General features: G+C 58.5%; 2 protein-coding genes across 3 annotated transcripts in view; one reads left to right on the top strand and one right to left on the bottom strand.

Moving 5' to 3' along the window:
• Positions 1 to 5: 5 nt before the first annotated feature.
• LOC310650486 (sushi domain-containing protein 2-like) lies at positions 6 to 8,080 on the top strand (the record flags this gene model as incomplete). The annotated part of the gene is given in 6 exon segments (XM_083380035.1): positions 6 to 32; positions 34 to 70; positions 864 to 1,118; positions 3,090 to 3,362; positions 5,226 to 5,408; positions 6,486 to 8,080. Coding segments are annotated over 6 exon segments (849 nt in total), but the record flags the coding sequence as incomplete, so codon positions are not given.
• A 49-nt stretch (positions 8,081 to 8,129) lies between these two features.
• SMARCD3 (SWI/SNF related BAF chromatin remodeling complex subunit D3) overlaps positions 8,130 to 15,776 on the bottom strand; it is a 30,448-nt gene continuing 22,801 nt past the window's right edge. For both annotated transcript variants that reach the window (XM_083379974.1, XM_083379973.1), the window contains exons 12-13: positions 10,192 to 10,293; positions 8,130 to 10,081 (exon numbers count right to left, since the gene is read on the bottom strand). In XM_083379974.1, coding sequence (XP_083236100.1) covers positions 10,028 to 10,081; positions 10,192 to 10,293 — 156 coding nt within the window. In that variant the 3' untranslated portion in view covers positions 8,130 to 10,027. The remainder of the gene's footprint in view (positions 10,082 to 10,191; positions 10,294 to 15,776) is intronic.

Genomic DNA, 15,776 nt, shown 5'->3' on the forward strand with positions numbered 1-15,776 from the left:
GCCACTTGGAGGTCCTGCTGAATCAGAAGGCCCCTCAACTTTTCTGAAGAAGCCTGGATGGACTTAAAAGGTGAGAGAAGAACAGGGATTCAAAGGGGGGGGGCAGAGGGGAGCCCTGCCGGAAATTCCTTTCGTTTCTAGGCCCCAGACAACCACGGGCTGTCCGAGTGATAGAATCACGGAATCGTAGCATTGGGAGGGACCCGAGAGGTCATCAGGCCCACCCCTTGCACACTGCAAGAGTCAGGACACCCCTAGACAGCTTCCAGTGGGATGGAGAAGCCTCTCCACGCTGCAACCTATTCTGCCCAGTGATGGCTCTTACTCTCCGGCGGGGTCCCCCTCCTGCCTTGACACTCCAGCTTTCATCCCTGGGAGATTTGGTCACTCTCAGCAGGAATTTAATCCCAACTCTGGCAGCCCTCGGCTTTCTCTCCTGCCAGCGAAACCCCACCAAGGTCCTCTAAACGTCCGCTTTCCAGCCCTCTCGGCGGTCCTTCTCCAGGCCTTCCAGGGTCCTGTGGAAGCCGAACATGGTGTTCCAAGCTGGGGTGGGGGACGGCGGCGGGGTGGGTGGGTGGGCCGAGCAACCGAGGCCAAGTGGAGAGAGCAAAAATGGCCCCAGGACTCCCCAGGGAGCCTTCTGAGCCTCCCCCTTCCCCGGCTCCCCTTGGCCTGGCCACTCAGCTGCGCCGCCGACCGGACCCTCCACCCACTGCACATCCCGGCCATCGCTGCGAGAGGGACGAGGCCAATTTCTCTCTCTTTCTGGGGAGGGGGCCAGGATACCAGCCAGTCCGGCCGGCCGGGGTGAGGGGCATCTGCCTCGCAATGGCCAGGCTCTTGCCGTGTCTCTCCCGCAGGCCTCTTCCTCTACATGGGCCCTGGGCAGAGCGTCACAGCGATGTTCTCCTCCGGAGCCGGCGTGGAGGTCAGTGGCCGCGGAGGGAAGACGCTGAGCCTGACCGCTTTGCTGCCGGAGACCTTCCTGAACCGGACGGAGGGGCTCTTCGGGCGCATGAACGGCAGGCCCCAAGATGACCTGACCCTTCCCGACGGGACGGCCCTGGATGTGGCCAGCAGCAGCCCCCAGGAGCACTTTGCCTTCGGAGCAGACTGTGAGTACCGCCATTCTGGAGGGAAAACGGCAGGGGTGGTGGTGGGGAAACGAGGAGGAAAGGATGGGCAGAGCTGAGTCACCCGAGTGACCCAAGACAGCTTAGACCCTCTTGGCATCAGACCGGCAAAAGGGCCGGCCGGCCACAGGAGAATTTAAAACGGAATAAAAGCAACAACAACAACAAAAAAACACGAGCGCGGGGTGCTGGCCGCGGCTCCCAGGTAAGTAAAAGGATGCTTGGTGTCTCCCCAAAATTTCTCAGGCCATTAAAAGACGCAGCCTTGTGTTGTTCCAGCTGTGCTGATATTATTCCTTCGGCCGCTAAGTGCCGTCTTGAGGAGCGACAAGGAGGGGTCCCCTCTCAAGGAGCGACGAGGAGGGTCCCCCCCGTCTCGAGGAGTGACACCTGAGCTTGCCAGGCGCCGGCGAAAGCGGGATGGGCAGCCCCTTCGCCCCCCCCTCCCAGGAGAGGCTGCCCGTGGTCTGCCATTTTAAACCACCGGAGGGTGCCCCCTGCTCGATGCCCCCGTGGGCTCCACGGGGCAGACACACAGTGTGTCGCAGTATTTGATTTCTCCGTTTGGCATGGCCACCCGTCCAGCAGAGGCGCCTATTGGAGGCGGCGGCTCTGGCCCACGAAGGGATGACGGCTGCGACGGTGCCCCTCTTTCCGTCCTTGGAGCAGCCCCTGAGCACGGGCAGCCTGCTCTGTCGCCACTTCAAGGCCGCTTCCAGCAGCGTCCGAAGGAAACGCTCTCATTGTGCGCGCAGGATAACCGTGTCCATCATTGACACCTGGACACTCCTTGTTTTTAGCCAACCTATCAAGGAACCAAACAGCAACAATGATGATGATGATGATAATAATGATGATGATGATGATGGTAATAATAATAACAACTCACGGCCGTAGCCAAACTAAATAGCAGTGTTCCAGTCTCTCAGGGGCTGCCCCAAAGGAGAGGGAGTCAAGCTATTCTCCAAAGCACCTGAAAGCAGGACAAGAAGCAATGGATGGAAACTAGTCAAGGAGAGAAGCAACCTGGAACTAAGGAGAAACTTCCTGATAGTTAGAACAACTAACCAGTGGAACCACCTGCCACCAGAAGTGGTGAATGCTCCAACACTGGACGTTTTTAAGAAGACATTGGACAGCCATTTGCCTGAAATGGTCTAGGGTTTCCTGCCTGAGCAGAGGGTTGGATTTGATGACCTCCAAGGTCCCTTCCAACTTTACTATTATTATTATTATTACTATTATGAAGAGACTGGACAGGCATTTGTCCGAAATGGTCTAGTTTCCTGCCTGAGCAGGGGGTTGGACTAGATGACCTCCAAGCTCCCTTCCAACATTATTATTATTATTATTATTATTATTATTATTATTATTATTATTATTATTATTACTATTATGAAGAGACTGGACAGGCATTTGTCCGAAATGGTCTAGTTTCCTGCCTGAGCAGGGGGTTGGATTAGATGACCTCCAAGCTCCCTTCCAACATTATTATTATTATTATTATTATTATTATTATTATTATTATTATTATTATTATTATTATTATTATTATTACTATTATGAAGAGACTGGACAGGCATTTGTCCGAAATGGTCTAGTTTCCTGCCTGAGCAGGGGGTTGGACTAGATAACCTCCAAGGTCCCTTCCAACTTTATTATTTTTATTTTTACTTTTACTTTTACTTTTACTTTTACTTTTACTTTTACTTTTACTTCTACTATTATTATTATTGTTATTATTATTATTATTATTATTATTATTATTATTATTATTATTATTATTATTATTATTTGAGCACCTCCCCCCCCCCCCCGAAAGGAAATGTTGGTTTGGAAGCCCCCGGAGGAAGCCGACATACCAGAGAGATTCTGTTGTCTGGAAAGTTTTCCGATCCTTCTTCTTCAAGGCTCGGAACGGCCGTTTTTCCTTCCTTCCTTCCTCCTTCTTAGGGGCCATTACGAACGAGACGTCCCTCTTCACCTACGACACGGCAGACCTGCTGCGCGACTTCGTCCGCGGTCCGAAGCACAACGCCTCTTTCGTCCCCGTCTTCTCCCCTCCGCATGACGCCGACGCTTCCCTCCAGGAGCAGGCGGAGGCCCTGTGCCGGGACGATCCCTTCTGCCGGTTCGACGTCCTGACAACCGGAGACTTGGCCACGGGGAACGTCACCCGGCTGTCCCACCAGCGCTTCGGGCAACTCCGGCAGAGCTTGCGGCCAGGTAAAAACCACGAAGTCCCCTGCGCCACCGGTGGCTGGTGGGCATTTCATGCCCGGCGCACGGCAACGCCAACACAAGAACCCCCCAACCTTAGACCTGCAGAGTGACAGTTTTTGGGTCGCTCTCCCAAGCCGGCCTTCTGCTCGGTCCCGGCACCCCTTGAACGCCTCCGTGTCCCATCCCGGCTGTGCGGTGGCACCAACTCGGATTCTCTGACCGAGTGCCCGCCAACCGGTCGGAATCTGAGTCATCTGAGAACTGAGGTGAATGGACGAATGCCCCCCCCACTCAGCCCTGGGAGCCCCCCCAACGCGACAGGAGGGGGATTATAAGCAGCCCCCACAGCTCAGGGCCTGCGACTGGGGCCGCAGGGCTCAGCCAGGTGCCAAGTTCTGCTGCGGGCAAGAAACAGCCAGCCCGCCACAAATGCCTCAAACGGGCGGAGTAGCCTTTCAAAGGGCACCAGTGACCCCCCCACTCCCCCCCCCGCATGTGCGTTCTAGATCAGGGCTTTTCAACCAGCGGTACAGGTACCACCTGGGGTACATTGGCACCTGCGGCTGGAGCTGCAGGGCTGTCGGGGCTCGGTGGAAGCGCCAGGATCAGCGCCAGGATCCAGCTGGAGCTCGGCACTGATCCCGGCGCATCTGCTGAGCCCAGAAGAAGCACCAATCAGCTGGAATGTTTAGTTTAGTTTAGTTTTATTTAATTTATATACCGCCCTTCTCCTTGGTAGGGACTCAGGGCGGTTCACAGGGCATATATAAAAAAGACAATACAAAAATTAAAAAAGATTAAACCCATGCCCAGTTAAAAACAGTAATACAAATCTAAAACAACAATTAAAACCCATAATCCCCGGTCAGGCCAGACCAGCTATTTCAAATAGGTGGGTCTTCAGGCCACGACGGAAAGTTCGGAGGTCTGATGCCATCCGGAGCTCCACCGGCAGTTGGTTCCATAATGCCGGAGCGCCCACAGAGAAGGCCCTCCCCCTGGGGGCCACCAGTCGGCATTCCCTGACTGGCGGCACCCTGAGGAGGCCCTCTCTGTGGGAACGCACAGGGCGGAGGGGAGTTGATGCCGGCAGCAGGTGGTCCCTGAGGTATCCCGGACCCATGCCATGTTGCAGCATCCCCAGGGTCTTGCGATTTACATTCCGATGCTTGGCAACTGATTCATATTTATGACGGTCACAGTGTCCCAAGGTCACGTGAAGTGACCCAAACCTGCTGCAACCACCCAGCAGACGGAGGGGAATAAAAACCAAACACCCCCCACCCCACCCCCACTGCCAGTCCTCAACAGAAACGCTCCCAATGATGAAAACCTCGGATAGGAGGAAGAACGCCGCCAGGCGGGCAGGGCAGGGTGTCTTGCTCTGCTGTGGCTTGGGGGTGGGGGGCACTTTTTTCTGTGCCCTTGTAACTTTGAACGGTCCCTAAGCGAACTGTCGTAAGTCAAGGACGACCTGTACTTCATCCCTTTTTTCCTTTGGGGGGGGTTGTCATTGAGTTTTTGACCCCTTGCTAGGCGACTGGTGGTCCTCGGATGTGGCCGTATCCTAAAAGTGGTACAATGGGTGAAAAGGTTGAAAAGCCCTGCTGTACGTCGGCCCGTCTCAGCGCGGCCACCCGGGTCACCCCTGAGACAAGATGCTAGAGCCAGGTGGAGCCGGCCCATGGGGGCTGTCCCAGCATCGGCAGCTCCCTTCGGGGTGGAGCGGAGTGGGGTGGAGTGGGGCAGGGAGGGAGGGAGAGAGGCGCTCTTATCTCTAGACTTCCTATCTGTCCGGCGAGGACATGCCCGGCCTATTGAGGGGCTGAATCCCAAACCCCTCCCTCTTTCCCTCCCTCCTTCCAGTGGTCTCCTGCAGCTGGCTGCCCCCTCCCTCCAATGGGGCAAAAGACGGGACCCGCTACTTGGAGGGCTCCCTGGTCCAGTTCCGCTGCCATCCTGGCTACAGCCTGGTGGGCTCGGCGGCCCGGAGTTGCCGGGCGGACGGGTCCTGGTCGGGACAGCCCCCCAGCTGCCTCCCCAACGCAGGTAGGACTTTTCAGCCATCCCCCTCCCCAACTCAGGGTTAGCACTGCGGATCTGGACTTGCATGCTGGACCAAAGTGGGGGCAGGGACCACGGGGTGGCCTTGTGCCGGGAAAAGGGGTCAGCGCCACAGGAGGGAAGCGGCCCTCAAGCCCTCTTCATCTCCCCTCCGGCTACGCGGCGAGAGGGTCGTCGGGACGTTTGCGGCGCACGCTCCGCTCCTTTTCTACACACGGTGCCTCACGACGACCCACTTTGAAAGGGGCACCCAACGCGACATGCCTTGTGAGGCCCGCTGCTTGGGGGGCGTCTGGGGAAAGCGAGGAAATGAAGGGTGGGGGGGTTGTCTTTGCCTGACTTTCCTGGCGGGAGATACCCGCCCCCCCGAGAGGCTTCTTCACTTTCTCTCTGGGAGAGGGCGGGGGAGAGGCTGGGAAGCAAGGCAAGGGGAGGGGGATACCAGGAAAGACCTTCCAGGGTGGTGGTGGTCCCGAGGAAGGGGAAGCTGGGTTTATTGAACAAAAAGCAGAGATGGCTTAACGACCCCTGTAAAAAAGGGCCGCAAAATTGGGGCCTCTGACTCAGCGGCCTCTGTTCGAAGAGCAAAAAATCCCAGCCCCGGTCGTTAAGTCAGGAGCTTCCAGCTCAGTCCGGGGGGGGGTTCCCCACGGGCGGGGGGCAGCTCTCTGGGGAGGCTGCCAAGGGCTGCCGAGCAAAGGGCCCGTGCGTCACTCAAAGGCCCGGAGCCTCTGGGGGTGGGAGAGACCCCCCCAACTCCCAGTTTAACAGCCCCCCTGGAGAAGCCGCCCCCCCCACTGAGACCGAGGCAGCTGCCCTGCAGCCACCCTCTGGGCCGGGACGGAGCGAAGCAGCCGGTCCCGTCTCCACCTTGACGGAAAAGGATCTGGACAATCTGTCACCTTGGGACTCCGGCCCAGCTCCCGGTATTTGCAACAGGACAGTGAAGTCGCGTGATGCACCCAGCGGTCATCTAGCCCATCCCCCCTGCTCAGCGTGGGAAGCCTCCCCCCCCCGCAGCGAGTCTCTGCTGAGATGGCCTTCGTTTTTATACGTCCCCAGGCGCCTCCCTGCCACTGCCCGCCACGGCCTTTGCCATCCTGAAGGTGGCGCTCGTCCTCCGGCTCACCTGGTGACCCGGCTGGCCGGGGAGAGGCGGGGAGAAGACCCTCTCTCAGCTCCCCCTCCCCAGGAAAGAAATACGGAAGACTCCCCACCACGGAGGACGACCGCACATCGCACCCCACACCCAGCCGATCAGCACCGAACTCTCGGCCTGCCGCTCGCTCGGGGTCCAGGCATAGGGGGTCCACATCCAGCTAGCTCTTACAGGGGGGGAAGCCCTTTTAAGTCCAGCTCCCTTCCCTCGGGAGGGGGGCCCTTCCCACTGGCTCCCCTGCTGGAAGACGGTGCCCGTAGGCAGCCAGGCTGGGTGAGAGGACCTCTCCTGGCCCGGCAGTGGCAGACGGCAGCCTCTTGGCTGGTGCCCGGCCGGCTCCCCTCCGGCGGCAGGGGCGGCCCCATCCCTGCTGCCTGAGGCAGAAGCCCAGCTCTGCCGCTGCAGCCTTGGGGAGGGAAGGAAGGCCCGGAGGAAGCCGGCAGAGGCCCGGCATCCTCTGGCTTCAAGAGCCCCCTTGCCTGGCGATTCCCAGCCAAGATCAGGGCTGGGCGACCTTGGCCCCTTTTGCGACTCGTGGACTTCGACTCCCAGGATTCCCGAGCCAGCGTGGCTGGTTCAGGAATTCTGGGGATCGAAGTCCACGCGTCACAAAAGGGCCAAGGTTGACCCAACCCTGCCCTTGATGGGCTGGTTTCAGACGGGCCTCGCAGCCGGGTCAGGGACCGCCCGTACCCAAGGCTGGGCCCTTCTGGGCTCAAGGGGGGGCCCTTCTGGGCTGTGGGTGGCAACGGATACCCCCCCATCCCATCCCATCCGGAACGGGGCAGGCAGCCCAACTCAGTCTTCCGGCTCAGAGCCACTGTGCCGGTCGGGCTCCCCTCCTACGGCCGTCTGCCAGGAATCGGGCCCAAACTATCCAGTGGGGCTGCCCCCCTGCATAGCCAGCCCTCCCTGGCTGTTCTCCTGAAAGGGGGAGGGAGGGAGAGAGAGAGAGAGAGATCTAGAGAAAGAGGAGAGAGGAAGAGAGAGGAGAGACAAAAAGAGAAATAAAGAGAGGAGAGAGAGAGACAGAAAGAGAAAGGAGAGAAAGAGGGAGAGAATGGGAGAGAGGGAGAAAGAGAGAGAAAGAGAGAAAGAAAGGAGAGAAAGAGGGAGAGAGAGAGGAGAGAAGGGGGGGGTGGCTTCTTTGAGGACCCTCCCCCAACAACCTCCCCCCCCCCCGCCTCCCGGAGGAGGAGCCAGGACAGGGCCAGGCAGCCTCTGGCCAATGAGGATGTGGCTTCTGGGTGGCCTGGCTGGCCTCTTCCCCCCCACACACACCCGTCCCCTCCCCACTGGGGCATCTGGAAAAGAAGAAGTTCCCCCCCCCCAAAAAAAACCGCTGGTAGAAAGAGGTGGCTGATGGGACCCTCTTTGGTCCCCCTGCAGCCAAGCCGGGGAGAGAGAGACCCTCCCTCCGAAATGCAGCCCCCCCCCCGGGATTCTTTCTGGTTTAATCATTTCCGCCGCTGCTGCGGCTGCCCCCGCCCGGAGGGACCCCACCCTGCCCAATAAAAGGATGAAAGAGACACAAAACCAAACGAGGCTCTTTTTTATTATTATTATTATTATTATTATTGAAAGGCTGTCCTACAAATCACTCGGCACCAAACGACAAAGAGACGGCGGCCACGGTGGGGGGTGGAGGGTGGGTGCGGGTGGTGGAACATGGGACCTGTGATTCCCTCTCAGCCCAGGGTCCGGGCGTCCGTCCCCCCCTCACCACCACCAGAAAGCGGCCGAAGAGACACACACTCCTGTGCTAAAAACAGACAGGGTGAATTGACACCCCACCCCTCCGCAGGGGTGGCGGTGGGGACGGCTCTCCCCCCCATGCTCCCCTGACCCTTTCATTCACAGCCCCTCCCCTGAGGAGGGGGGGAGGAGGAGGAGGGGCTCAGGTGCACGGGGGTGGTGGTGGAGATGACACCTGGCCCTTTCCTTCAAGAGGCCTGCTCTGCTGCAGAGGAGGAGGAAGAGGAGGAAGACGAAGGTCAGCTCTTCCTTGATTTCCAATGCTGCCCACCCCCACCCCACCCCACCCTCTCCCTCCATGGGGATTGGGGGCAGACAAGCCAGAACAGAGGCTGCCTCGGGTCGGGTGCCAGCCAATCGGGTCACCGATTCCGATCCAAAGCACCCAGCCGCTGCCCCCCCTCCCCCCCGCGGGGTGGAGGGGTCGCTAGGAGCCATCGGCCACCTCCGCGGAAGCCCTCGTCTGGCCACCTCTGCTTTCCTTTCCGACCTCCGTGGGGTTGAGGACGGACGGAGGGACAGACACCGGCTCGCCTGACCCACCCACCCACCCCCATCTTGCACGGGATGGGAATGGTGCTGGCTCTCGGCTGCCTTCCTGCCCTTTCCCACCTCCCTCTTCTTGGGGGGGCGCAGTTGGCAGCCTCTGCCTCCTTTCTCTCCCCCCCCCTCGTCCCTTGGCAGCATCCAGCTTGGCACACACACACACACACACACACAGAGCCTGCAGGGTGCAACAGCTCCAAGGGGACCCGATGGCTGGTCACGGTGGGCTCCCCAGGGATCCAAGCTGATTCCCAAAGGCTCAGGGGAATCCCAAGTGTGTGTGTGTGTGTTTCCCTTCCTCTGGTGCCTTGGGAGGTGCCATGATGGGGCTCGGTCCGGGCAGGGCCCACCTGGGGGACAGGCAGGCAGAGCTCCGTGGCTCTGTGGCAAATTGGGCCTCCTGGACCTACTGTGAAGAGGGTCACCAGCCTCTGGATCTCTCAGGGGCTGCTGCTGAGAGCCCCCTTTCCCCACGCCGGGCTGCCCCACGCAGCAGACGGCCCCTCCCATCCGTCGCACCCGGTCGCGCGTGGTCGGTTAGCTTCATGCAGCCCACAGTGGGATGTGTCCCGGAAGAAGCTGCCGTTCACCGATTCACCGAACTTCCGGGGCCGTCGCAGGATCCCCCCCAGTGTCGCACCCGGTCGCGTGTGGTTAGTTGGCTTCACGCAGCCCACACTGGGATGTGTCGCGGATCTCATTCTACAGCCGGCTCTGATGGTGGCCGAGACCTTTTGTGGCGAATGGGCACCGTGAAATCCCCAAACCGGCAGCCTGGGCACGGAGGCGCCAAGGGGGCAGGCCGTCCGCCCTCGGTCTGGACGGTGGGCCACAGCCTCTCGCTTCCCTCTGCGCAGCCCACGCAACGGTCTCCGTGACGGGGAGAGGTCTCGCCTGGTCCTGAGCCGAGGAGGAGGAGGAGGAGAGCGGGGAGGTGGGTGTGTGTGCGTGAGGCAGACTGTATAGCTGGTGATGCTGGTGCTGTGGTGGGCTCCCCCAGGCTGATCACGGAGCCGGTCCATTCTCCGTTGGGGTGTGTGTGTGTGTGTAGGGGGGGTGTCGGGCGATGGAACACAGAAATGTCCATGCTTGATGGAACGGTGGAGTGGGGGGGGAACGGGGGGAAGACTCGGCTGGCAGACATTTATGTGTTGCGGACCCCCAGAGACTGTTCCAACTCTTGCCGGCGCTGCTGGATCTGAAAGAAGGAATGGGGTGGAAAGAAGCAGTTGGTCAGGCTGCAGGAGCTTCTGGGCCCCAGAAGAAGGGGTCTCAAGGCCCCCCCGCCGCCCCACCCCACCGCCTTGCCTTGCAGTAGAAGTATCTGCTGACGGCCTCCTGGGACCAAGGCTGCTGGTAGAAGTCTGCCCTCCGCTCCTCCTCCGGGTTCCCCACCACGTCCGTCATGACCTGCCAGGAGAGAAGGGCCCGTGAGCGGCTGAGCCCAAACAGGCTCCCTCCGAGTCTCCGCGGGGGAAAGAAACCGACAATTCCAACTCCACGTGGCTGCCCCCTCCCCACTCCAGCCAGAGCTTCCCACGAAGCTCCTGAGCTGACCCCCGGGACCCCACGAGAGTCTCCTTGGCGCGAGGGAGGGGAGGCCCGGGGTGCTCTGAACGCAGCGGACTGGAAGGGAGGCAGCCCCAAAATGCACGGCGGGGCCGTAACTGTGCTCCGGGAAACGAGGGGTGATTCTCCGGCGCCTCAATGGGCACGGACCCTGCGGAGACACGCGGTGTGCTGGGACACAGCGAAGGCATTTCAGAGGCGTTGCCGAGTTCTGCCTTGGCTCGCCACGGTTTCAGGCGCCAGAAAGACAAAGACGGGCCTACGTGACGTCGTGGGCCTCATCGGCCCCCGAGAGCCTACAGAAGCGAGGCTGACCCCCCTAGGGGTCAAGGAGCCCGGAGTCCGTGCTGGACTCAGGAGGAAGGATGGGCCGGAGGCGAGAGCTCCAGGTGCCGAGCGGGGAAGGGTGGCGTCTGGAAGGAGGCAGGCAGAGTCGGGCGGGGGAACCGGACGGGAAAATGGGAGAAGGAGCCATGGGGTTTCCCCAGAAATGGCCGGGTTCTTCAGCAATGAACTCCGGCTCGCAGGAACTGCCCAGAAGGGAGAGAAGTTCAAAAACACGGGAAAAATGAAACATCTGTAGGTCTGCTGCAAGGTTGAAGAAGTGAAATGGGAACGGGGTGGCAAGGAGGTGGCACCTCTACCTCATCTTTCACTACTACTCCTCCTCCTCCTCCTCACCTGGGGAACCATTAACGGGAGCTACACAGCAAGATCAATTTGCCCTCTCAATTCCTGGCAAATAGATGGGGAAGAAATGGAGGTGGTGACAGATTTTGTTTTCCTGGGCTCCAAGATCACTGCAGATGGGGACTGTAGCCAAGAAATTAAAAGACGCTTGCTCCTGGGGAGGAAAGCCGTGGCAAATCTAGACAGCACACTAAAAAGCAGAGACGTCACCCTGTCAACAAAAGTGCGTATAGTCAAGGCCATGGTCTTCCCAGTTGCAATGTATGGCAGTGAAAGCTGGACCACAAGAAAGGCTGAGCGCCAAAGAATGGAGGCCTTTGAACTCTGGTGCTGGAGAAGACACCTGCGAGTTCCTCGGACTCCAAGGCGATCAAACCGGTCGGTCCTAGAGGAGATCAACCCTGACTGCTCTTTAGAAGGCCAGATCCTGAAGTGGACACTCAAATCCTTTGGCCACCTGATGAGAAGGAAGGACTCACTGGAGAAGAGCCTCATGCTGGGAAAGGTGGAGGGCGAGAGAAGAAGGGGACGACGGAGGTGGCTGGACGGAGTCCCTGAAGCAGGAGGCGTGCGCTTAAATGGACTCCAGAAGATGGCGGAGGAGAGGAAGGCCTGGAGGAACGTCATCCGTGGGGTCGCGATGGGTCGGACACGACTTCGCAACTAACGACAACAACAACAACAACACAGCGAGTAAACGGGTCGGGCCCAGCCCAAGAGCGACAGTGGGGCAAACTCAGCCAAAGTGCACCCTTCTCTCTGCTTTTGCCCAAGAAGGAGAATCTTGCCAGCCTCACGGGAGGGGAGAGGGAAGCTCTCCTGCTCCGGGCTGGGTGGCCTCTGGATCGGAGTGTGGTCGTTCCTCTTCGGAGAACTGTCCCGCGCTCGGACCGTGCTCCTCTTTGCCCTGCCCTGGCTTGGAGCCCGCTCGGACCCGCCCACTCTCCAAGTCCAGCCACCACAGTTCAAAAGGGGCAGGAACAAACCTTCAGAGGCGAGGGGTTATGACCGAGAGGGTGAGGGGGCTTAAAGGAGCGGCCCCTACGGGGAGCCCTCGAAGGACCGGGATGTGTGTGTGTGTGTGTGTGTGTGTGTCTCCCAACGCACGGAGGGATGTCCCAAGGAAGACATGGATTTCTACTCCGCGGTCCCCGCAGGCTTGGACTGGGGTGGCCATTCAGCAGTGGGACGGCCTCCGTCCAGGAACGGTGGAGGGGTCCCGTCACTCGAAGCTCTCAAGGAAATACCAGGCGGCCATTTATCACAGGATGGGAGGAGGCTCCCGGAGAGGGGGGGGTGGGAGGTTGGATTAGAAGCCCCACCAAACGGTCTACAATTCCAGGTCCCACCTACAGGGGGCCGACATGATAGCAGCCTCCCAAGGGCGCCCTCCAGAGGAGGAAGGGGAGTTTCTCTGGGGTGCCCCAAAGTGCAGAACCAGCCCCGTTTGGGCTGCTCTGGGGTGCCTCCCCTCCCCTCCCCACCCACCCCCGTTTCCCTGAGCTGGGCTACGGTACGTGTTTTTTTCCTTAAAGAAGCGTGGTGATATACTTTTACTCCCGGGGAAGGAAGCTTAATTAAGCACAAAGTAAGTTTCCTAAGTCAGGGATTCCCAACCTCCGGTCTGCGGACCGGTAGTGGGTCGCGGCACGCCAGCCACCGGTCCGCGCCAACGAGCAAAGCCCCATCCGCGAGATGGAGGCAGCACACAAAAACCACACGCCCGCCGGTCCGCGGGAAAAAACCTCTCCCCGTGGAACAGGTCCCTGGTGCCCGAAGGATCAGGGGGGGGACTCTGGTTTAGGTGGTTGACATAGCCCTCCCCTCCGGAATCTGCCATTTTGCCTCCCCCCCACTCCCCACCCCCTTTCCGTCCATGGGCAGAAAACAGAAGCAGGAAAAGGCGGCAGGTCAGCGGAGGCCTTGATCTTGGGGGGGGCTTCTGCTCTCGATCAGGAGGGGGTGGGCGACCGGACCTCCCGGGACAAGCTAAGCTTCGAAACTTTCTGTTGCCGCGTGATGGTCGAGTGGCCATTTGAATGGTCAAGCCAAGAGGTCAGGGGAGGAGAGAGAGATGGTTAAGCGAGGGCGGGAAGAAAGCGGGGGGGGGGGAGATGCCAGACCGAAGAGAGAGATGCTGCCTGAGCCCAAGGGGGAAGCTGCGCTCGAACGAGACAGGCCCAATCCACCACGTCCCCACACCCCAAAAGAGCGAAGGAGAAGGGAAGACGTGGAGCTGAGGACCCAGAGAATCCGGAATGCACCGGTTGCCTTGACGGGTGGCGCCTGGGAAAGATCACTCAGCACTAAGACGGGGCTTGTGTGTGTGTGTGTGTGTGTGTGTGTGTGAGAGAGAGAGAGAGAGAGAGGGAGAGAGAGAGAGAGAGAGAGAGAGAGAGAGAGAGAGAGGGAGAGAGAGAGAGAGAGAGAGGGAGAGAGAGAGAGAGAGAGAGACTAGAAGCCAGCAGCTTCTGAGACACTTTTTTCTTCTGACTAGATTAGATGGGAAGGGAAGGAGTTCAGTGTCCCGAGACTTCGGAAAGGCTTTGGATAAAGTGGACCTCAGCCTCGGTCAAAGGGAAGGAAGGATGGATGGATGGATGGATGAAAGAATGAACCAATGGATGGATGGATAGATAGATGGATGATTAAACCAATAGATGGATGGATGAATGAATGAACCAATGGATGGATGGATGGATGGATGAAAGAATGAACCAATGGATGGATGGATAGATGGATGATTGAACCAATGGATGGATGGATGAATGAATGAACCAATGGATGGATGGATGGATGGATGAATGAATGAACCAATGGATGGATAGATGAATGAACCAATGGATGGATGGATGGATGAATGAATGAACCAATGGATGGATGGGATGAATGGATAGATGAATGAATGGACCAATGGATGGATGGATGAATGAACCAATGGATGGATGGATGGATGAATGAATGAACCAATGGATGGATGGATGAATGAATGAACCAATGGATGGATGGATGGATAGATGGATGAATGAATGAACCAATGGATGGATAGATGGATGAATGAATGAACCAATGGATGGATAGATGGATGAATGAATGAACCAATGGATGGATGGATGAATGAATGAACCAATGGATGGATGGATGGATGAATGAATGAACCAATGGATGGATGGATGAATGAATGAACCAATAGATGGATGGATGAATGAACCAATGGATGGATGGATGGATGAATGAACCAATGGATGGATGGATGAATAAACCAATGGATGGATGGATGGATGGACAGATGGCCCCATGCCAGACGGATCCCCAGTGGGTGAACAACCCTCACCCAACCCCTTTGTGGGCCTCTGCCCGGACGGAGGAAGGTCTCCAGTGGGCACCTGAGGGTCCTGGGCTGGCCTGGTGCCCTTCGACCTCTCCCTCGCTGAAAAGGGGACAGAGAGGAGACGCCTCCGTCTGCAGAGAAGGTGCAGAGGGGAGGCCCAAGTTTCCGAAGCTGCCCTGGAACCTCGGTCGCCGCCTAACAGAACGGCGAGAGGCGAACACTCCGGCCCCGAAGTCAAAGGGATGCGATGGAAAAGAGGTGGGGGTCAGCTCGACGGTGGTGGCAGCAGCTGCAGCGAGAGTGATGCGAGTCTCCTGGAGGAGCACAGATGGAGCATCAGCAGCGGTCGAGAGGGAGGACCCGGTCACTCAGGCCGCGTCAGCAGGGCCAGAGAGTCAAGGCGCCCAGGAAATGACCGCTCCTCTCCAGCCTGGGCCGCCCCTGTCCAGTTTCTCTCCCCACCGCGGGAGGAGGAGAAGTTGAGAGGCCGGAAAGGGCAGCGAAACAGGGGAGGGGAGAGGCAGCCTGAAGGCGACGTGGCCTTCCTAGGCCCGGGGAGGTGCTCCAGAGAAGAAGGGGGCCGGACTGGTCCTCTGCCCTATCCTGACCCAGGAGCAGGAGGAGGAGGAGGAGGAGAAGTAGAGGAGGCAGAGGAGGAGGACATAGAGGAGGAAGAAAAGGAAGTAGAGGAGGAGGAAGTAGAGGAAGTAGAGGAAGAGGAAGTGGAAGAGGAGATGAGAAAGTAGTAGAAATAGATGAAGTAAAAGAGGAGGAATTAGAGGAGGAAGTAGAGGAGGAGGAAGTAGAGGAAGTAGAGGAAGAGGAGAAGCAGAAGAGGAGGAAGAGGAGGAAGAAGTAGAGGAGGAGGAGGAAGTAGAGGAAGTAGGAGGAATTAGATGAGGGAGAGGAAGAGAAGGAGGAAGAGGAGGAAGTAGAGGAGGAAGTAGTAGGAAATAGAGAAGGAGGCATTAGAGGAGGAGGAAGTAGAGGAAATAGAAGGAGAGGAGGAAAAAGAGGAGGAGCAGGAAATAGAGGAGGAGGAAGAGGAAGTAGAGGAGGAAGAGGAAGAGAAGGAGAAGTAGAGGAGCAGGAGGAAGTAGTAGTAGTAGGAAATAGAGGAAGAAGAGGAAGTAGAGAGGAAAAGGAAGTAAAGGGGGAGAAGGAAGAGAAGGAGGAGGCGGAAGAGGAAGAGGAGGAGGAGGAGGGGGAGGGGGAAGGGACCCAAGCTTTGCAAAGGGAAATTCCCAAGGCCAACCAGGAGGAGGCAGGTCCCGGCCAGGTGGGGGGGAACGCTTCGGGAGGG

The sequence above is a fragment of the Vipera ursinii genome, assembly GCF_947247035.1.
Source record: "Vipera ursinii genome assembly, contig: SUPER_Z_unloc_1, whole genome shotgun sequence".
Classification (NCBI taxonomy): Eukaryota; Metazoa; Chordata; class Lepidosauria; order Squamata; family Viperidae; genus Vipera; species Vipera ursinii.